Here is a 20,829-nt window from a genome sequence, read left to right on the forward strand (position 1 = left end):
AGACAGAATGAATCTCAGTGCTTATGATTGGTACGTTGGAGTAACTATTGTCAGCGCTAAAGTCACCAGCGCCAGTCCACCACCGTCTCCCTGCTTAGTTTCGCGACTAACCAAGTACTAACCGGCAGTCCACGAGAATGATTGCGACGCCGAGCCGGCAGCCGGCGTGGCGTCTCGCACCGGCAGCCACGAAGCTTAACAATATTGGAGATATCGAGGACATACATTTTGAAGTTACAACGCCATTTTTTTCGGTTTGTTAGACTTACCCACGGTCCGAAGGATGATTCCCACTATACTGAACGATCATGACAAGAAATGGACATTCTCCAGCCGACAGTGGCCCCACGGGGATAAAGGCCGGGGAAAAGTGGACCACTCCCCATTCACTCTTTCAGCGTCATTGGTTCAGGATAAATCCATACCGATCATTGCCGAAAATCGTATCGTACACAGGATGGGGTCAATGCATGGGCTGATGGGAAGGCTCTCGCCGGTTCTGGTCGGCTATCGGGTTGAAATCAAGCATTTTTTGGCAGTAGAAGCTCTCGCAGGACTTCCTTGGATGCCGATTGTTCCGAACCTGCAGCTTTGTTTTAGCTATATATTTGATGAACAATAGAACCTGTCTTTTCTTATCTGGTCTCTCGCTAGCACTGCTCTGATCCTGCCTTTTTATCTCTTATTCCTCCCCTTCTGTACACCAAACTGTCATAATGGCAGGGGGTATGACTTCTCAAGACATCTCGGCCAAAAGAGCCGAACTGGCCGGAGGAAAGGTCGGTTGGCGTGGCTTGGTCAGCAGCAAGAAGACCTTTGGTATTGCCTTGTTCGCGTCTCTGGGTGGCCTAGTTTATGGATGTATGATGCCTCTTCTATTGCCCTACTCTTCTTAAGAATGATTCAGAGGCTGACGGTACCAGACAACCAAGGAATGTTCGCGCAAATTTTAACAATGCACTCGTTTATCGAAGCAGTATGTAATTCTTGATGAACCAAAGTCGATCGGCGCTCACCTTTCCCAGACCCAAGGATATGCAGAGAGCACTGGAGTGAAACAAGGAATGTTGACTGCGATTCTGGAACTCGGTGCATGGCTCGGAACCCTCATCAACGGGTACTTGGCAGATGCCACCGGTCGTCGCATCACGGTCGTCATTGCAGTGGTTGTGTTTTGCGTCGGTGTCATTGTCCAGGCATGCACCAAGAACCCAGACTACGTCTATGCTGGGCGGTTCGTTACGGGTCTGGGTGTGGGCAACCTGAGTATGATCGTGCCTCTCTATAACGCGGAACTGGTATGCCCCAATGACACACACATAAGTTTTCTGTCTGACCTGGATAGGCACCGCCGGAAATCCGTGGCTCGCTGGTCGCTGTGCAGCAGTTATCCATTACTTTTGGTATCATGGTCAGCTTCTGGGTATGTATATGGTCAGCTGGAGAATGATGAGATGCTGATGTTTTAGATTGGTTACGGGACAAACTACATTGGAGGAACTGGCGATGGCCAATCCATTGCTGCCTGGGAGATTCCCGTTTGTATCCAGATCCTTCCAGCCGTAGCCCTGGCAGCGGGAATGCTCCTCTTCATGCCGCAGTCCCCGCGACACTTGATGAATCGAGGAAGAGAGGAAGAGTGCTTACAGACGCTGGCCAGGCTGCGCGATACTTCAGTTGATGACATTTCCGTCCGCATCGAGTTTCTCGAAATCAAGGCGCTGCGCATGTTCGAGGATGAAGCAGCTCGCAAGAGATATCCTCAGTATCAGGATGGCTCATTCAAGAGCCGATTCATGATTGGTGTCAATGACTATCTCTCTTTGATCACCGACAAGTCCTTGTTCAAACGAACCACTGTAGCTGTAAGTATTCTCTCGGCATCAGTTGCAATCGCTTACTCGCGCAGTGTATGATTATGGTCTTCCAGCAATGGAACGGAATCAATGCGTGAGTGAATACATCCGGTTCTACAAGGATCTCGCTGACAGGTCACAGTATCAACTACTACGCGTAGGTGTATTACGTCTGAAGTCAAGAGCACTGTGTTGACATTTGACAAAGTCCGCAGATTTTCAAGGGTCTCCAACTAGGTGGAAAGACTACCTCCCTGCTCGCCACCGGTGTCGCCGGTATTTTCGAATTTGTCTTCACCATCCCCGCTGTTCTTTGGGTCGATAACATCGGCCGTAAGAAGATTCTGATCGCCGGCGGCATCGGTATGGCCGTCTGCCATTTTATCGTTGCCGGCATCATCGGAACATACTCTGGCAGGTTCGAGGATCACAAGGGAGCTGGCTGGGCTGCCGTAGTCTTTGTGTGGATTTTCATTATCAACTTCGCATACGCATGGGGTAAGTGCAATTATGCCCTGCAATCTAACCAGACGAACTAACGGAAGCAGGCCCCGTCGCGTGGATTGTCGTGTCGGAAGTCTTCCCTTTGAGTATGCGCGCCAAAGGCGTTAGTATTGGTGGCAGCAGCAACTGGGTAAGCGCGCTCATAGCGAATTTACATAGAATTTCTAACAGAAAGTAGCTCAACAATTTTGCGGTCGGTCTGTCAACTTCTCCCTTTATTGCGGCCTCTGATTACGGTACCTTCATCTTTTTTGGACTGGTGACCACCATTGGTGTTCTGTATGTATGGTTCCTCGTCCCCGAGACCAAGGGCCGCACATTGGAAGAGATGGACGAGTTATTCGGATCCGAAAGCATCGCCGCCGAGGACGAGGCTCTGAAACGCCGCATTGAGAGGGAGATTGGCTTACTGGCTTTGCTGGGCGAAGACACCGAGTTGAGCGAGGAGAAGACATCCGAGAAGCTCGAGCATTTGGATCATCGCGAGCAAACTGAGCTGCCCAAGACTGCGAGCTCGTAGTGGTTGTATTACTCTAGCAGAAGCATCACATTGTGATGTTTCGACTATCGCTTGAAATTGTGGCCGCACCTATACAATACTACGGTAGAACTGGGTGCTAAGACGCTTTGGCTAGTGGAATATAATAGACGGCGGCGCATGAACACGCGGTATTGTGCAGATCATTATAAAACTATCTTACCCGACAAAGAAAGGGATCTTCCTAGTGTATCCGTGACGTATCCAAGTCGCCTCACAAGACGAAGCAAATAGAAATGTGACTAAAGCACGGATAAATGGAGATGTATTTAGCCTGAATTCAACAATCGGGAGACTCGAGATGGCCGAGCGTATCTGTGTCGAATTGTGCCGAGGCATGTCCGATGAGCTTTAAGTGCTTGCAGAGTGATGGCCTGAGGCTCGAGATGAGCGTTAACATCATAAGTTCAGATGCTTTGGCGTCATATTGGGGAATGTCTATCCTCATGCTGAAATGCAGACACAAATCAAGCTTTGAGTCATGATTGATCGGACAAATGGATAAAGCCCTCGGTCTATTCTTGCTTGGAACACTTTAATTGCGGTGTTGATTTCAGATATGAACATGACTGCCTGGCTCGAAGATCTCCTTTTCATATATGTATCAGTCATTGGCCACTTTCTACAGCATGTGCCATATCGCCCAGAGTGTCAAACTTCCAATCATAGATCGTATCCTTGATGTTGCCCATAATTGCCCCCCGTCTTACAATCCAGACTGACTTGATCCCCACTTTGGAGGCGGGCTGGTGATCGTGAAATTGACTCTGAGCAGTCTGCAGGACCTGACTCTTGTCGACTCCCAGCTCGGCCTGTATAGTCTTCAACATGTACTCGAAATTGCGCAGGTCAGGCTTGTACGAGCCCACGTCCTGCGCGGTGATGATGCGATCGAACTTGACACCCTGCAGACTCCCGGCATTCGTCTTGGCGAATGATTCTCGATCAACGTTTGACAGGACAACCAGCTTGTAGTGCTTTGATAGTCGCTTGAGAGCATCAACTGTGTCTGGGAAGGCGGGCCATGTCCCGACTGATTCGCCAAAAGCGACGCTCTCTTCCTCGGTCGGCGGAGCGAGGGAGAGGCGCTGAGCAAGTTTGGGATGGATCTTTGCTAGAAGTTCAGAGTATGGCATATCAGGTGTCAAAGCCTGTTGCTCATGCTCGAGTTCATGGTAAACATTTAGGAGATGCTCGCGTGAGACAGATGCATTGTTCTTGTCGAGGATCGGCTGGAAGGCGTTCACGATCCCGGATTCCCAGTCGACTAGGGTCCCATAAACATCGAAGCACAAGAGACGGTAGTCGGAGAGTTTTGACATTTTGCTATGATAGAAGATGCAGAAGACGAAGAAGGTTTGAAGATGAGACGAAGGCAGAATGAGGGAGAAGGTGGGGCTACAAGTACAACTTACACTGCGGGCTTATCGATAGCGGGGACCAAAAAGGGAAACAAACATGCACCTTCGGCATCAGCGACATATTTTGAGCCCGCATAGCTTATGGGTAGTATTCTATCTATGCGCCGGAGCTCTGCCACAGTTGGCAAGCCCAGAAATATTCCTCTAGCTTGATTTGGTGACGGAAACTCATGTTACTCTACACTTGCAGCGCCAACTAGAGAGGCCTAGAGCAAGCAGCATCACATGATGAAGCAGGTACTTCTAATGTTGATATTATTCGTTGAGATACACCTCCCTACCCATCAAGCATGATTTCCAATCCAGCTGCATCTGGAAAACCAACTATATTATGTCTTCCGCGAGAGCCCCGGGGCATTATCATAGAATACAGCTTCCTAGAACGGGATCCAGTCAGCGTTGAACTACCAAATTACCCCACCTCGTCCCCGCCGCGAGAAAAGCGTTTTGGAGGCGCCAAGTATGCGTCCCACGACCAGCGTTTACTGCACTATCCACTTTTGCTGGTCAACCACTAGTTTCGAATTGAAGATTGGGAAGTATTGAACGAACACGTCGCACCCAGATATGAGGCGGACATCTTAATCTTCCAGAGACGGCACCTGGTTCTCATCATGCCGGCCCAAAAGGTCCCTACCCGATTCAAGCATGCACGCGCCAAGTTCTTTGTTCTGAAAGACGACGGGAAGCGCCGCATTAAGTCCTGGCACCTTAGCTATCCATCAGTATGCGCCGTCCGCCCAGTGTGCGGCGGCTTCTTTGTAGGCCACGGCGCCGCAACGGACCCCTGGGAGTTGTACAGGGTTCTAAAGCGCTTCTTCCAATGCGGGCCTGAGGTTGGTAGACTACTCACTTTAATAAGGGAGACGGGGTTCGACTATAGGATGCATCCAGACTATCTGGTTTCTGTCCTCCATGAGCTCTTGGGATCGCTTCTGTTCTATCGTGATGGCAGAATGATCTACGAGCGCGTGGGAGCCGTCAGGCTGTTGCTCGATGAAAAAAGGGTGCATGAGTGGAACCTTGATGAGCGCCTCGAAGGAATGCATTGTAAGGAAGAGGAAGACGCCAAATGGAGAAGTTTTGCACTTGCTCATAGGTCACAGATGGGGCTCCGACATCTAACCACTCGTCAGGAAGAAGCCTTGGTCTGACGCGGAGGTGTCCAATTTCAGCCATGTGAGTTTCTCTGAACGTTGTCGTATCCGATAATACTTTGTCGCAAGTCAAGAGCATCGCTCGACTGGAGACTATGTGTACACAAGTCGGACAGACCTTGGCAGATTCCTGCGCCCTAGTGACGGAAGGACAGGCATGTATTTAGGTGTAAATAGTTGATGCAAAACAGAAATGAGTCAATAGTAACTGCGTAGCTGGACTCAGACTGTATCGTAGAAATGCAGCTATGTAGATACGTGGTTCCGGAAAGTCGAATGCCCTTCAACTGTCCTTATGGCAACTAAACAACAAGATACGGATCAATCATTCAAAACTATCCGTTCAACCCCAAAGCCTGCCGCCGACTCTTGCTACTGGGATCAAGATAGGGTCGCTCTCCCAGACTGACAGCTCTGTGGCCCTCTCGTTCCTCTCCAAAGACATCGTAGTCGTTCGTAGCAGTGTGGTAGACACTGCGGTTATCCCAGATTGCTACATTGTAATGTTTAGCCATCATCCACGGCAGGCGGAAGAAGACTTACCAAGATCATTAGGATCCCGCCATCTGTGTCGCACCTGCAGATCATGATTTTCCACAATCAATGACACAAACCAGTTGAGTAAATGCTTGCTCTCCTCCTCGGCCAGGCCATTGATCTTCTCGACATGCGCGCCGACGGCAAAGACGCTCTTCCACCCGGTGACGGGATTGGTCCGGATGACTGGGTGCTCGGCGCGGAGCTCGCTGCCAACATTCTCGGGGGCACCACGCGGTCCAGCGAAGAGTTCAAATGCATTATCCTTGGCGCTCTGGTTGAATGCTGGCTKGGCGTATGTTGCGGTCAGGGATTCGAGGAAGCGCTGGTACGGCTCGGAGATGCGGTCGAAGACTTCGTAGCCGCTGGCCCAGAGGGTGTCTATCCTGGTCAGTACGTGCCCGTAGGAAACGTAGAAATTGTACTGGATCTACCTACCACCCCCAGTCTTTGGAAGCTTGGTCAAACGCAACACGGCATAGTCGCTAGGAATGGGCTCAAAGGTGATGTCACTGTGCCAGCCGCCCTTGAGACTTTGGCTGGTGGCGTACCGCCCCTTGAACAGCTTCTTTCGCTGCTCGGAGCTGATGACGCTGATTTCATCGTCTTTGCCCCCGTGTTCGCGGCCCGCGTTGGTGACTGGGTGGATGTGCAGGCCCGACGTGGCGGGTTTGCCTGCCAGCAGACCCAATCGGTGGATGAGCTCTTTTTGAGAGTCGTTGTCTAGGTCGTCCTGTTTGCGGAAGAAGACCACGCCCCGTTGTGAGACTGCAGTTGTATTAGTATAAGGTAACTGCAACTAAGGGAGCAACTTACTCGTGATGGCCAAATCTCTCAGCAGCTCATCGGAATTGGGAGCGCTGAGCCATTCCTTGAGACTGACGGTAGGATATTCTCTGCCGATAGCTGGTGTCACATCGAATGATTCGAACTGGTCAAGTACTCCGGACAGCTTGAGAGGTTCTCGCTGGAGCCCAGTCGATTCTTGGGGTGCTTTGGATGGGGCCGTTCTCGAGACAAGGGTGGATTCTTCCAAAGTTGGTGCCATTGTTTTCACTCTCTCTTTTGAAACTATTCAAGCTGCTTGTTGATAATAATATCTTGTCCGGGGAATAGAATATATTTATACTGCTATCGGTGCCGATACCCGAGGGCATCACGCAGGATTCGTCATACTGATGGTGTGCTTGACTCGCAATGTATGCACTGGGATCATACTCTGCGGGGTTAACAAATCGCCATGAATCGCTGAATGACGCCATTGTTTGGATATGAGTATTTTTATTGTGCCTCCCGGGTTATTGGATGCGAGTTGGTCTTATCTGATGGGTCATCCCGACGTCCTATGGCACCATCTTAGCGTGTTGCGAATGGCTGTCAGAAATTATGCATCATTCCCGATGAATGTATTACATTATTAAGATATCTCAAGACAAGTCTATCATCGTAAGCGCATGCACTAGTGATTCGGTCCCGGAGTATACGGATTCGAGTATTCCACCCTCTCATCATACTCGGACTCATTCAATCGTCTCAAGAATCCCCCATTTATCAAGCCCAGCACGTTGGTATACGTCACAAACTGCGTCCCCATCCCAGGCTGCTCAAACCAAGGCGCAATGGGCCCCAGTCCAACCAGAAACTGCCTGGTCACCTCGTACACGTGGTAATTGTACGGGTAGTTCCCGTCAAACGTGTTGAGGTTACTCGGCGGCAACGAGCGTTCGATGTACGGTGCGCCCAGGGGCGCCAGGAAGCTGCCATACTCTGACCCGAAGCGGTCGAGCTTCATGCCGACCGGTAGGGTCGCGTTGCCCAGGATGGGGTGCTTCTCTGTGTCGACGAAAAAGCCGTTGGCGGGTGGGTATATGTATGTCCCGTTTGGAGCAGCATCAGTGGCCCATTTGTCCAGGAACTCGGCGGGACAGAGCGCGCCGAACCGCGCGTAGGTGCGCAGCTCGTTACGCAGCGGGAATTTCCGGGGTGGTACGACGGGCCCGAGGCGTGGGTCTCCGCAGACGTAGGTGTCGTTTTTGAATGTGATGCCCGCGCAGGGGTCCGGCCAGCACCTGGCAGGGAAGAGAGTGTCCTGAAGGGTTAGCGGAAGAAGAATTGAATGGTGAGATGAATGGCGAGTTATTTACCTCTGTCTGTTGGAGGGATAGGACAGTAGCAGGGAGCAAGGTGCTAAGCACCAGAATGGCGTTGGTGAGGATCATCGTGAAGATGCGCCGTGTAATGCTGAGGAGGACAAATTCGAGCGAACATCTTGCTACTTATTTTTCTGCGACGCGGGTCCAGAAAGCTGTGTACCCTGCATGCTGCACTCAATATCACCTTGCATGCAGATCGTCCTACTCAACCCGGCTGATCTTACCAAGAACAACCTTCAGGAATGTGATTGAGAATTTGAGATGGACTCCAAACATGCGACTAAAGAATTTCGCCCTATGATTAGGGAACAACCTTCCTTCGTTCGACCGCAGGTGCATCTCTGTGGATGTCAGTGAAGTATTCATGAGTTGTCAGTTGTCAAACTCAGCTGAACTATTGGACGCTAAGTGAATTATTGACACCTATCTGAAGCTGAGTCGATCAAGACCCACAGCTAATTTCCCAACAGGCTCACACATGATAATAATAATGACCGTGCAGACTGCATCAGCAGAAGTAAGGCAACTATGAGTAACAAATATTCAGCCGTAGCTGAGCCTTACTGCGTAGGTACCTTAAGTATCAGGGGTATGCAGATGTACCAGAAAGAGGTCATGCTTGATTGGCTCAGCAGGACCAGGATCTTGCCAAAAAGAGCGGCATACATCTCGCTGGTCGATACATGTCGAGTTGGACTGCAGATCGCTTACATTGGAATTTCCAGTAGTCATATAAGGAATAATGATCGATGGCATCTGATTAGATTTAATTACAAAAAAAGGTTAGGATCATCAATCATAACAGCGTGAATAATCCCATATCACTGGACTCAGAGCAGCCTTCGACAAGTCTTACCGGTCGAAGGCAGGAGTATAAGGTGGATATGTCAGGCAGAGAATCAGGATGGTAGTTCGGTTATCGGAAAGCCAGACCTGCGAGAGTCTGCATGAAGCTCGGAAACTTGTTGTCCTTGAACTTCACGAAAATGCTGCGGTGTAAATCCAGACGGGGCTGGGGCTTTTCTCCGTCGTCGCAGCAGGAAACCCAGGAATCCTATGATGGCCAGAGCGCCGACGCCGACGCCCACTCCGACGCCAATGCCGGCCTTTGCACCACTTGATAACCCGCCGGACGAGGAGGAGACGGCAGTCTGAGTCGCGATCTGAGACGAAGAGGTAGAGATCATAGAAGACGTTGCGGTCGCGGAGGCGGTGGTTGTTGCGGATGTCGATGGAGCAGTTGTGTACACGCTTCGATCGGTCGATTCGTTCTCAATCACGATGGGCATGCCCCACATGGTATATGTCCCGGAGATGCTGGTGCTGGTGGTGTAGTCGCTTGTGTTGAATATAATCCCGCCTGCCCTTGCAGCCACTTTGGTGGCACCGGTGAAAGTACTGACGCATCCAACGTATCCGGAATCGGCGTATAGAGAAAAGTCACTAATGCGATTGTCAGTAGAGAGAAGAACAAATCCCATTGCAGATGCGCACTTTAAACAGCATGTGGCAGTGGTGATGGCATTGCTGACGACAAACTGCTGAGTAGAATACCGGTCGGGACATGCTCCAGGGCTGAAGATCTGACGGGCAAGAATCCGACCATTCTGCTGGAAACCGGGCGGAAAGCAGCCAGTATCGACAGAAAAGGCATTCTGCAGCAGAATTCCGCTGGTGATACCGTTGTAAGTGGAGGCCTCATAAGTCCAACGAGAGGAACAGGATGCAGGTGGTGTATAGACGGTCACCATAGGGACTGTGGTGGTCACAACTGTCGTTGTGGAGGTGGTAGTGGCGGTGGCCTCAGTGGGAGTCGCTGCAACAGGTGGGCCAACCCCCGGCATGGTGTCTTTTTTCGGGGTTTGACGGTGCAATCAAGGCATTGTTGAATATCTTGAAACGAGAGACAGGCCGATCAGCAAAGTTAAGAAAACAGAGAAAAAAACGTGTGGCTCAGGGGCCATGCAGTATTCAAATAGGTCACACAGCTGAGGCCTAAACATAGAGCTAGTACACATGTCGCTAAACAACAAGTAATGACTGGCAGACCCTGCAAGGCTTAGCATGTAACACCAGTTAGGCGCTTTAACAAACTTTGGTAAGCGCTGGCTATCCCCAATGTGTTTGCTGAAAAAGACTAGGCGCTATCCTCAATGAGATCAAATTAATGTCGAGCATCATAGCATGGGGCCTAGAAGCGAAGAAACCATGCAGATATACCGCATGGTCGAATTCGGCAGTTTAGAACAAAGTATGTGGTAGAAGGTACCCTATGACAGATGGACAGCGAACACTTAAAGAAGGTACAAGAACTCACTACCAATACACTACGGTAGCTCCCTCCTAGGTAGACTAAACAGTACCTAAACAATCATGTTTACCCGCCAGCCAACCACCATAGACTATTTTGGCCCCCAAAGTGCCCGAGTCAGCTGCAATTGGACTATATGTCTCTCGCGGCACGTGATGATTGAAAAAGCGGGGGATCTCCCATCGCCCCAAGTTTCCAACACGAACACCTACGAACCTAACCGGCCCACTGCGAGTAGCCAAAGTGATACACGTGCATGTCGATGATGAACATCATCACATTGAGAAAGTATGCTGACAGGTGCTTATGGCCAAGGAAGCAATTGTGCAGGATCACGGGGATAGGCTTGTCCAGCCTGCGAACCCTGGACAGGACGTCCGGAGTGTGCTTGACGATCCAGGCAGTGCCACCACCTTTCTGGCCAAAGGTATGCTCCTCGTTTACTCGTTTACGAAAGTCGGCTCCATTCGCCTTGAACTTTCTCCAATCGGTCCGTTTCTCGCGGCAAGGATGGCACTAGCGCTGGTCATGCTGGATATAGGTCTCTTGCTTGTGGTGATCCCCGTCGCGACTGGGTTGATCTCTCAGCCCCGTATCCTGGCTGCCACTAAGCAATGGTTGCAGTGACGTCTAGGTAGTGGTGGCCGTTACAGTGGCGTGCAGAAGGGTTGGAACACTGATGCACTCGACCAGGATTGTCTTGTCGACTGTGATGACGGCATTTTCTTCCAGCTTGACATCCGCATGGACATGATAGCTCAGCGGCATTGACCGAGAAGTGCACCGCTCAGTAGCCTAATTTTGCTTTGGCTTGCTACTGCATTGGCACTGGAACTGGAAGTACCGAGCAACAACAGCCCGAAAAAGCCAATGGCTGGGACCATGACTTGAATAGAGGAAATTTGGCATCGCGTAGGGATACCCTTCTAAGGACAGAGATCTGGAGCCTTGGTCTCAATAGTGCTCGTAGCATGATATTCTGACTGAGATCATCGTGCTGTCAATGAGATATATATGACACTCATGCCTGGTACAGAATTAGCTATGACACTTGCGTCACAATGGCTATTTGAGTGCACCAGTATTTTACTTGGGCAATAACGGCGGAGCAGCGAATGAGTCAGTAAGCACTCTTCTTGAGTTGACCGGGCTAAGATCTCATGTCAGCGATCGAGCTTGGCAGAATGTCGGCTTCTGAGGAGTCTACAACTGTCGGTGCTGATATTAATTTAACCGATACAACGAGACATTTCATCTCTGAGACCACGAGTCCCTCTTCCAATCTGAATAACCCACATCGCGTGGGGGTGGCCAAGTCCTTGAGGAAATTGTTGACGGATTTAGTCCGGCACCCAATCGGGAATTCGGCTCGAGAGGCCGTAAGGATCGTCAGCTTGTTTAAACACACCATACTTTTATGTCTACCGTAGCTGTGCTTGTCTGAGATCATGCCAAATCAACAATACATGACGACCGACTGAAGATGACGCCCAAATTCGACGTAGACTATGTTTTAGCCAATATCAGCGAGGACGACAAGATCGCTCTCCTCTCCGGTGCATATTGTTGACCCAAGCATTACCTAGAGCGTCGCTAAAGACTAATAGGAAGTGACTTTTGGCACACTTATGCCATCCCCAAATTCAATGTGCCTTCAATTCGTACCACTGACGGCCCCAATGGTATCCGCGGCACCAAGTTCTTTGCAGGTGTGCCCGCTGCGTGTCTCCCCTGTGGCACGGCATTAGGCGCCACATGGGATCGTGACCTGTTGCATCAAGCTGGTGCCCTTCTTGGCAAAGAATGTCTCGCCAAAGGAGCGCATTGCTGGCTGGGACCTACGATCAACATGCAGCGGTCGCCTTTAGGAGGACGCGGGTTTGAATCATTCGCGGAAGATCCCCATCTCTCGGGGATCATGGCCAAGTCGATCGTCCTAGGATGCGAGAGTACAGGGGTCATCTCCACGGTCAAACACTACGTCGGAAATGATCAGGAACATGAGCGCCGTGCCGTCGATGTGCTGGTCACTCCGCGAGCACTTCGGGAGATCTACCTGCGTCCCTTCCAGATTGTTGCTCGAGACGCCCAGCCAGGAGCCTTGATGACATCGTACAACAAAATCAACGGCAGACATGTCGTCGAGAGTCCTGCCATGTTGGATATTGTCCGCAAAGACTGGAACTGGGATCCCTTGATCATGAGCGATTGGTTAGGAACATACACCACCATCGACTCGATGAACGCCGGTCTAGACCTCGAGATGCCGGGCCCGACGCGATATCGCGGAAAGTACATAGAATCCGCCATGCAGGCGCGACTGATCAAACAGTCGACGATCAATAAGCGTGCTCGCAAGGTGCTTGAGTTTGTTGAACGCGCAGGCCGCGCTCCTGTGTCGGCGGAGGAAACTGGTCGTGACCTCCCAGAAGACAGGGCGTTGGACCGCACGCTGTGTGCGAATAGTATCGTTCTGCTCAAAAATGCGGACAACCTGTTGCCATTTCCTAAAACAATCAAGAAGATCGCGCTGATCGGGTCTCATGTGAAGACTCCCGCTATTTCAGGCGGCGGTAGTGCTTCCCTTGAACCATACTATGCCGTCTCTTTATACGATGCAGTTGTCGAAGCCCTTCCTGATGCCGAGATTCTCTATGAAGCCGGCGCATATGCTCACAAGATGCTTCCTGTCATAGATCGAATGCTCAGCAATGCCGTCATCCACTTCTACAATGAGCCGCACGAAAAGGAAGAACGCACACTACTGGCGACAGAACCGGTGGGTAACACGGCGTTTCAGCTGATGGACTACAACGCACCCGGTCTCAACAGAGGTCTTTTCTGGGCTACCCTAATCGGAGAGTTCACACCGGATGTCTCTGGGCTCTGGGACTTTGGTCTCACCGTGTTCGGTACGGCCACGCTTTTCATTGACGATGAGATGGTCATTGACAATACCACCCGCCAAACACGCGGAACGGCATTTTTTGGCAAAGGAACGGTGCAGGAGGTCGGGACGAAGCAGCTCACAGCTGGACAGACGTATAGAATTCGAATTGAGTTCGGCTCTGCCAACACCAGTCCTATGAAAGCTATTGGCGTGGTCCACTTTGGCGGCGGCGCCGCCCATCTCGGCGCGTGTCTACATATGGACCCTGAGCGAATGGTTGCCAATGCGGTTAAAATTGCGGCCGAGGCGGATTATACGATCCTGTGTACGGGACTCAATCGAGACTGGGAGTCGGAAGGATTTGACCGTCCGGATATGGACCTTCCTCCGGGCATTGACGCGCTGATTTCGTCTGTGCTTGATGTGGCGGCCGACAAGACTGTCATCGTTAATCAATCCGGGACTCCTGTCACCATGCCATGGGTGGATCGAGCCAGAGGGATTGTTCAGGCATGGTACGGGGGCAATGAAACTGGCCATGGCATTGCCGATGTCCTATTTGGAGATGTCAACCCCTGTGGGAAATTGCCCCTTTCCTGGCCGGCGGATGTGAGGCACAATCCAGCGTATCTGAACTCTATGAGCGTGGGGGGTCGAGTGCTTTATGGCGAGGATGTGTATATGGGATATCGATTCTACGAGAAGGTTGGCCGCGAGGTCTTGTTTCCGTTTGGGTAAGTTGATGTTCTTATTCACTAGACGCATGCTCACGACTGCAGACATGGTTTATCATACACGACCTTCAGCGTCTCTCCTGAGGCGGCCGTATCTCCGAGTGTCTTCTCATCGGACAGTCCACCCGCTGCCAGAGTTCTAGTCAAGAATACAGGTCCAGTGGCAGGAGCGCAGATCCTACAGGTTTACATTGCCGCACCCCATTCAGCAACTCCGCGGCCTGTCAAGGAACTGCACGGATTCACCAAGGTGTTCCTACAACATGGAGAGGAGAAAACAGTGGACATCCACATCGACAAATACGCAACCAGCTTCTGGGACGAGATCGAGGATATGTGGAAGAGCGAAGAGGGCGTCTATCAGGTGCTGATTGGGACATCGAGTCAGGAGATTATGTCTCGAGGAGAGTTTAGGGTGGAGCAGACAAGATACTGGAGTGGTGTATAGATAGCATCATAACATTTGTCTTCCATCTTTCAGTCTCAACTTGCAAGTCAGGAGCTTGGCACCGGGTAAAGTGGATGCATTTATCCAAAGTCCAGGCTGGGCAGTGTGGGGGTTCAATCAATACTGAATCGAGCCACCACGATTACCCATTAGGGTCATTACCGTATTTAATCCGGGGTAAACGTGGGGCATGTGGTGATCTGCTGACTCTTTAAACCAACTGTAATCGCAAATCCTCTGTCAGCTCGTTAGATTGTCTCAGCAATCCCCCACATGATGTCTTGGGCCGCTCTTGGCAGGTATGCTGACAGCATTCAAACATGCTCACTTCAAGCTTCCATTGGTGGGGATATAACCAGAGTTCCCGTGTCGTGAACGTGGGGGTTCCGGGATGCCTTTTCCATCAAGGAGCACCTTGGACCAAGACTCCGGTCAGAGCTATCAACAGGGGCATCGCGGCTGAAACGAGTCTGTCCTGTGGTCGACGTCTCTGTGACGGGTTTACATATAGCCAGAGGAAGCTGTCTCCACCTGACAGGATCAAGCCATCATCATCAGCGATTATACGACATCGATCATCATGGTTGTAGTGCCAAAGCACCGTGAGGAAGATGTCGCGGAGCCCGTCCTGGCCAATCTGCTGGCCGACGATCGTACTCCTTGGTACAAGAAGCCTAATCTGAGATACTTGTATTTCATTCTGTTTCCTGCATGCATGGGGATTGAGATTACCTCTGGTTTCGACTCGCAGATCATCAATACTGTGCAGATCGTCTACACGTGGAACAAATGTATTCTCATGACGTACTGTGCTATTTTACTGCGGACGGCTGACATCTCCAGATTTTGGTCATCCAACCGGAGCTGTTGTCAACGGTCAACCCAAGTATGAGATCGAAGCCAATCTCAAAGGGTTCCTGGGGGCTGCATATTCTCTTGGAGCCATCCTCTCACTCCCGTTTGTCCCCTGGGTAAACCAGCGATTCGGACGACGATGGACCATTATGTTTGGTTCCTGCGTCAGTCTCCTGGGTGCTTTTCTGCAGGGCTTTGCCAACGGGGGTATGCTACCCACCTCTAATTAGTTGCATGTGCTAATTTTGTAGTCGGCATGTACGTCGTCGCGCGGATCATCCTTGGATTTGGCATTCCCTTTTGCATTGTTGCCGGATCTTCCCTTCTTGGTGAATTGGGATACCCCAAGGAACGACCCATTCTGACCTCGCTGTTCAATTCTTCGTACTTTATCGGCCAGATCATCGCTGCTGCTGTCGGCTTGGGAACGGTGACCATCAAAACCGATTGGGCTTGGAGAATTCCGTCGCTCCTGCAGATTGCACCGGCGATGGTGCAGATTGCCTTTATCTTGTAAGTTATATCTTACTGTGTCTGACAGGACTGACAATGTGCAGTCTCCTTCCTGAAAGCCCTCGCTATCTGATCAGTAAAGACCGCCACGAGGAGGCCTTTAACATCCTGACCAAATACCACGCCGAGGGAGATCGCAGCTCGGTCATCGTGCGAGCCGAAATTGCCCAGATCGAACGCACCATCAAGCTCGAACTCGAGGAGGCCAAGCAGACATGGTGGGATATGTTCCGCACTGCCGGTATGCGTCGTCGGTTGCTCATTTCGGCCTTTTTGGGATTGTTCACCCAGTGGTCGGGCAATACTTTGATCTCGTATGTTTGCCCTTCGTCTCCTGCTGAGATGTACTAATGATGTCCAGATACTACTTGAGTGACCTCCTGGAAATGGTCGACATCACGGACGGAGTGGTCAAGTCGAAGATCAACATCGGCATTGCTTGCTGGGGTCTCGTCTGCGGTACGACGCTGGCGCTGACTGTTCCTCGATTCAAGCGACGGACAATGTACCTAACCTGTGCCTGTTCGTTGCTCTGCGTGTATGTCGCTTGGACCATCTCCATGAAACGCTTCATGAATACCCACGCCAAGGCCGCGGCAATCCTGACAATTTTCTTCATTTTCTGCTATTCGCCGGCATATAACCTCGGCTACAACGCGTTGACATATAGTAAGTTTCCGCCCATCTCGAATCTGTAGATGCTGACTGACTGGTCAGCTTACCTGGTCGAAATCTTCCCCTACTTTGGTCGCTCCAGAGGTATCTCGTGGTTCCAGTTCTACGGACGAGGCGCGAGCTTCTTTGCAACCTATGTGAACCCGGTCGGCCTGAAGAATATCAGCTGGAAGTGGCTGCTGGTATACTGCTGCTGGTTGGCTTTCGAGCTGGTGTTTATCTATCTGTTCTTCCCCGAGACGTCGGGCAGAACTCTAGAGGAACTATCTTTCAGTAAGTTTCACCTCTGAGGCCTTGAGACACAACTAACAGGTACAGTGTTCGAGGGCAAGGAAAAGGCAAATGAAGTGGCTGCAGCTGTTCACAAGCAGCTTGATCAGGGACATGACGAGAAGACGCAGAATGTTCATGTCGAGGAGACTTTGCGGGCATGAGTTGAACGTGTTACTGGATTAGATTTCTGATGCAGACTGTGTCTTCTTAATTACAGAATCTGAGCCCTCCGTCTCTTATTAGTGACGATGACTGATGACTCATGAGCGGCAGAAAGTATCAGGGACGTTCCTCCCCTATAGGCTTGACGAGGTACAAAATGCAGCTAGACAAATGAACCAATCCAAGATATGAGGAGGACCAATGGACGAATCGTTCAAAGTTTGTTAAAGACTTGGTAGAACCCGGGCMGTCGACGACGATCTATGGATGTTGATCCATGGTTCAATGGTTATTGCCCTTAGCCACATCTTAAATCAGGCTGAATCAGAGAGAACTATTAGGAAATATTTCCCCTAGCCATGCCCCGACTGACAATGTCCGTCGTCATTGGTGCTGTGAACCACTGGAACTATTTACCCCTCCTGTGATCGGAGAGCAGGCTGTTGCTACAAATACGTGATCATCTTCGCTTTCTGCGCTTGTGATGAGGTACAATCCTCTCTGACTCCTCTGTTCAATCTCGCTGGTCCTCAATTAGATTGGTGACGACGATGATCTCGGGACTCTGGACTTCCAGCCCGTGTCAGCCTCCTGCAGACCTCATAAAACTATGGAAAGGGAGTTGATCCTCATTCTCTCTGAGCTATGTCGTAAAATTCGTGCATTGCAGAAAGTTCAATAAGGTATCTCGTATCTATAGAAGGCCATGCATGCATTCATGTGACCTTTCCCATAAGCAGATCCAAACCACAATCAAATCATGAGTCGTCAAACGCCGTGCTCCTTGCTGCAATATCTCATAGAGGAATCCATAATCACAAAGGGGCTTTAGTCCTCCCCTCGTCCGCATCAAGAACCACCTCCAGTTCGCTTGTCAATGTATACACAGATAGATCGGACATACTTTCGTGCGTTGGCGGAGGGAATATTGGTTCTCTGATCGGGCCATCGGCTGTTTTCTTTACTAAAGGATTGGGTGGCAGCTGGGTAGACGACATGCAGTCGCGGAAATTCCCCGGAAAAAGTCCTTTGTCCAGGTCGCTTTGCCACAACCGACGGGTGGCATCGAACGCTTTATCAACCAGACCTCGCCGCGCGTTCTCGTACTCTACAAATATACGGTGGAGAGGACGTTCAGGCCCCTGAGCAAAGATCTGCGCGAATACGACCGCATCTTCGATGGCGTAGGCGGCTGATTCCTCGCGCGGTGGCATCTGCAGTTATTGTTTAGCGGTGCTATCCTGACCGTGAAAAGCTTACTTGTACTTACTGCGTGTGCGGCATCCCCGAGCAGCAGAGCGCGGTCGACGTGCCATTTCCCCCGTTGCGGGACCTGGTAGATGGGATACAACTCCCAATCACGCGTCTCCTCAATCCACTCCCGAATCCACGGGAAGGCAGACACGCCGAATTTACTGCGCACCTGATAGCGAAGGGCCATCTGTGCCGACGTGAGTGCCGCGATATTGGTGTCTGTGTAGCCCAGTGCGCGGTACCGCTCGATAATGTGCTCATTGACACGCATGATCGCAGCAACAAATATGGTCTGATGACTTGGGTCGCAATAGCTGGCCAGCAGCGATCCTTGCCGAGTCAGGTGAATGGCCGATTCATCGAAATGAGATGGTAGTGATACCCGCCCGGCCGGAGCCAGACTCTGAATGAAGGAGATCCCCGTATATTCCGACTGGTTGCCGGGATCGACCAGCTGCGTGCGGACCGCCGAGTGGACGCCATCGCATCCCAGCAGTAGATCTCCCGTGGTCGTCGTCCCATCGTCGAATTGCAGAGACACTGCATTTGAGTCTGTGCTGCTGCTGCATAATTTCTTGTCAAACTCTACCGAAATCTGCGCGTACTGGCGCGCCTCGGCCAGCATGGCGCGCAAGAGGGCACTCCGCAGCACTCGGCGGCTCTTATAGCCCCCGTAACCGCGTCCAGTCTCGTCGGCAAATCGCAACGGACCCAATGATCGTCCTGAGCGGAGAGAGTAAACATTAATTTCGTCCACTTCAATCCCCGTGTCTTCTCCCATCTGAGAGAGTTCGCCCAGGATGCCGAGCTGATCCAAGTAGTGCTGAGCGATCGGGGTGAGACTGATCGCCCCTCCATCTCCCATCGAATGTTCAGTTCGACTGTCATAGATGGTGATGTCCAGATCCGCTTCGACTTGTGTGAGCTCTTTAGCCAGAGCGATGCTGGCCGTGAGACCAGCGATTCCACCACCAACAATCAGGACGCGGCGCGGCATGATGCGATGGGCTTGGAACAAAAGGCTGACCATTTGAGCAAGGACCTCTGTAGATATAACGACTTTCTGTCGGGTCCGAACACAAATCAAGTCGCCGGCCGAAAGTCAGAAATCTCGGTGACCAGCATCAAAGGACCATTTTGAGCGTTGACACTGGCTCGGCAGTTGTGCATTTGCACATTTGACTTCTTGATTTGATTGGCTGCTTTGATGGCCGCGGCTGGCCCGTGGCGACAGCTGGGTCACGGCCGAAATAAATGCACCCTGATTGGGTGGAACTCTCTGTCAAGAGACCATCCATGGATCGCCTAGATTTTGTATGCAGGTCGGATCCGAGAGATGGCGCAAATTTTTTTTAACAGAAACAGAGGTAGAACTGTTCCCCGCTTATTCCAGCTCAAAAATGACAGATCAATTATCTTTCAGTGTACCCGAAGAAATTGCAGGTTTCCAGACAACACAGGAGCCAGATCAGCAGAGGAGCCAAGAATAGGTTGCCCAATGACACGTGACAACAAGCGGGTCGCCGAGATGCGCGGTGTGTTGTGATTGGCTGCCATTGGTTCTACCTACAGATAAGCTTAAGGGGCAGTTGGTGGGGAATCCGTGTCGCCTGTTGAAGTGTCGATGGGATATGCCCTCCAAGCAAAAGGGGAGGGACTTGTACAAAGACATGTGTACTGCCAGTGTCTGTCACTCAAAACATTCTGCTTTGGAGCTGTTTGGATTGTAGAAGTAACGGCGATTCTACAAGTTATTGCGTCTTGGGATGTGATCGCTATGGTGCTACTGCAATATATTTCCTTGCGACTTTATCCCTAAGCCAAAGAGAGAAACAATTTCACACAGGAGGAGGGACATGTATTTCTTTTTTACACGACACGACTTACATGAGCTGGTTTTCAATTTGTCTCTGACGAAGTATCATCATCAGTACATGAGGCCTAAGGCTATTACTTCTGCGATGTCAATGGAGATGAAGATGCTGCTGGCATCTTACTATAACAACCTTAGTTGATTTTCTCATTCCTTCATTCTCCTCTATTATAATAATTATTTATGTACTGTGATCTCACGCAATCTTTGAGTAGGTGTATATATATATGTGTGTGTGTGTGTGTGTGTGTGTGTGTGTTTTTGTACCTCTCCGTAGAATGGAGATCAGCTAACCCTAGTATCGGAATATTTCATCTACGGAATATCAACACTAATCACCAATCATTGCATCAAAACCGTCACTACCTGATCTCTGCTTACCCATAGTAACTGATCCTGTCGTTTAGCCGAATGCGGTTAGAAGGCTGACATGACAACAAAGCATTGTTAGCGAGATGAGAAGCATTGACAGGATTATGGGACAAAATCAGGTCCCTTGTCAAGTGGAAAGCTGTTTACATCAGACTTCTTGATCTTTTTAGTGGCATGCGGTCCCTGCCAGGTACCTTTTATAATCCTTACGAAGGGCAGAGAGGTGGGCCGAGGTTTAGTTGTCATCGCCCTGATAGCCAAGATATATCAATGGCACCCGAAGGCCCTTATTCAGTATTCCTT

General features: G+C 50.7%; 10 protein-coding genes across 10 annotated transcripts; 5 read left to right on the forward strand and 5 right to left on the reverse strand.

The window, feature by feature from the left end:
• Nucleotides 1–716: 716 nt before the first annotated feature.
• On the forward strand, nucleotides 717–2,880 carry Asppvi_011363 (putative MFS monosaccharide transporter; the record flags this gene model as incomplete). Its single annotated transcript, XM_043307192.1, has 10 exons — nucleotides 717–861; nucleotides 924–976; nucleotides 1,026–1,298; nucleotides 1,346–1,423; nucleotides 1,470–1,865; nucleotides 1,910–1,950; nucleotides 1,999–2,013; nucleotides 2,065–2,354; nucleotides 2,405–2,490; nucleotides 2,539–2,880. The coding sequence occupies 10 exons, from the start codon at nucleotides 717–719 to the stop codon at nucleotides 2,878–2,880; spliced, it is 1,719 nt and encodes a 572-aa protein (XP_043163127.1).
• A 626-nt stretch (nucleotides 2,881–3,506) lies between these two features.
• Asppvi_011364 (putative haloalkanoic acid dehalogenase) lies at nucleotides 3,507–4,220 on the reverse strand (the record flags this gene model as incomplete). Its single annotated transcript, XM_043307193.1, has 1 exon — nucleotides 3,507–4,220. The coding sequence occupies one exon, from the start codon at nucleotides 4,218–4,220 to the stop codon at nucleotides 3,507–3,509; it is 714 nt and encodes a 237-aa protein (XP_043163128.1).
• A 713-nt stretch (nucleotides 4,221–4,933) lies between these two features.
• Nucleotides 4,934–5,473, forward strand: Asppvi_011365 (uncharacterized protein; the record flags this gene model as incomplete). Its single annotated transcript, XM_043307194.1, has 1 exon — nucleotides 4,934–5,473. The coding sequence occupies one exon, from the start codon at nucleotides 4,934–4,936 to the stop codon at nucleotides 5,471–5,473; it is 540 nt and encodes a 179-aa protein (XP_043163129.1).
• A 338-nt stretch (nucleotides 5,474–5,811) lies between these two features.
• Nucleotides 5,812–7,061, reverse strand: Asppvi_011366 (TauD/TfdA dioxygenase family protein; the record flags this gene model as incomplete). Its single annotated transcript, XM_043307195.1, has 4 exons — nucleotides 5,812–5,969; nucleotides 6,020–6,394; nucleotides 6,452–6,781; nucleotides 6,830–7,061. The coding sequence occupies 4 exons, from the start codon at nucleotides 7,059–7,061 to the stop codon at nucleotides 5,812–5,814; spliced, it is 1,095 nt and encodes a 364-aa protein (XP_043163130.1).
• A 411-nt stretch (nucleotides 7,062–7,472) lies between these two features.
• On the reverse strand, nucleotides 7,473–8,232 carry Asppvi_011367 (TNT domain-containing protein; the record flags this gene model as incomplete). The annotated part of the gene is made up of 2 exons (XM_043307196.1): nucleotides 7,473–8,102; nucleotides 8,158–8,232. The coding sequence occupies 2 exons, from the start codon at nucleotides 8,230–8,232 to the stop codon at nucleotides 7,473–7,475; spliced, it is 705 nt and encodes a 234-aa protein (XP_043163131.1).
• Nucleotides 8,233–9,065: 833 nt separating this feature from the next.
• Nucleotides 9,066–10,010, reverse strand: Asppvi_011368 (uncharacterized protein; the record flags this gene model as incomplete). Its single annotated transcript, XM_043307197.1, has 2 exons — nucleotides 9,066–9,609; nucleotides 9,661–10,010. 2 exons carry the CDS (start codon nucleotides 10,008–10,010, stop codon nucleotides 9,066–9,068), a joined length of 894 nt encoding a protein of 297 aa, XP_043163132.1.
• Nucleotides 10,011–10,783: 773 nt separating this feature from the next.
• Asppvi_011369 (uncharacterized protein) lies at nucleotides 10,784–11,104 on the forward strand (the record flags this gene model as incomplete). Its single annotated transcript, XM_043307198.1, has 1 exon — nucleotides 10,784–11,104. One exon carries the CDS (start codon nucleotides 10,784–10,786, stop codon nucleotides 11,102–11,104), a length of 321 nt encoding a protein of 106 aa, XP_043163133.1.
• Nucleotides 11,105–11,960: 856 nt separating this feature from the next.
• Asppvi_011370 (beta-glucosidase H) lies at nucleotides 11,961–14,549 on the forward strand (the record flags this gene model as incomplete). Its single annotated transcript, XM_043307199.1, has 3 exons — nucleotides 11,961–12,033; nucleotides 12,085–14,101; nucleotides 14,147–14,549. 3 exons carry the CDS (start codon nucleotides 11,961–11,963, stop codon nucleotides 14,547–14,549), a joined length of 2,493 nt encoding a protein of 830 aa, XP_043163134.1.
• A 580-nt stretch (nucleotides 14,550–15,129) lies between these two features.
• Nucleotides 15,130–17,026, forward strand: Asppvi_011371 (putative MFS sugar transporter; the record flags this gene model as incomplete). The annotated part of the gene is made up of 7 exons (XM_043307200.1): nucleotides 15,130–15,340; nucleotides 15,393–15,611; nucleotides 15,656–15,917; nucleotides 15,962–16,231; nucleotides 16,279–16,586; nucleotides 16,635–16,865; nucleotides 16,911–17,026. 7 exons carry the CDS (start codon nucleotides 15,130–15,132, stop codon nucleotides 17,024–17,026), a joined length of 1,617 nt encoding a protein of 538 aa, XP_043163135.1.
• Nucleotides 17,027–17,842: 816 nt separating this feature from the next.
• On the reverse strand, nucleotides 17,843–19,278 carry Asppvi_011372 (FAD-dependent oxidoreductase; the record flags this gene model as incomplete). The annotated part of the gene is made up of 2 exons (XM_043307201.1): nucleotides 17,843–18,241; nucleotides 18,298–19,278. 2 exons carry the CDS (start codon nucleotides 19,276–19,278, stop codon nucleotides 17,843–17,845), a joined length of 1,380 nt encoding a protein of 459 aa, XP_043163136.1.
• Nucleotides 19,279–20,829: the final 1,551 nt, after the last annotated feature.

The sequence above is a fragment of the Aspergillus pseudoviridinutans genome (assembly GCF_018340605.1).
Source record: "Aspergillus pseudoviridinutans IFM 55266 DNA, scaffold_9, whole genome shotgun sequence".
Classification (NCBI taxonomy): domain Eukaryota; kingdom Fungi; phylum Ascomycota; class Eurotiomycetes; order Eurotiales; family Aspergillaceae; genus Aspergillus; species Aspergillus pseudoviridinutans.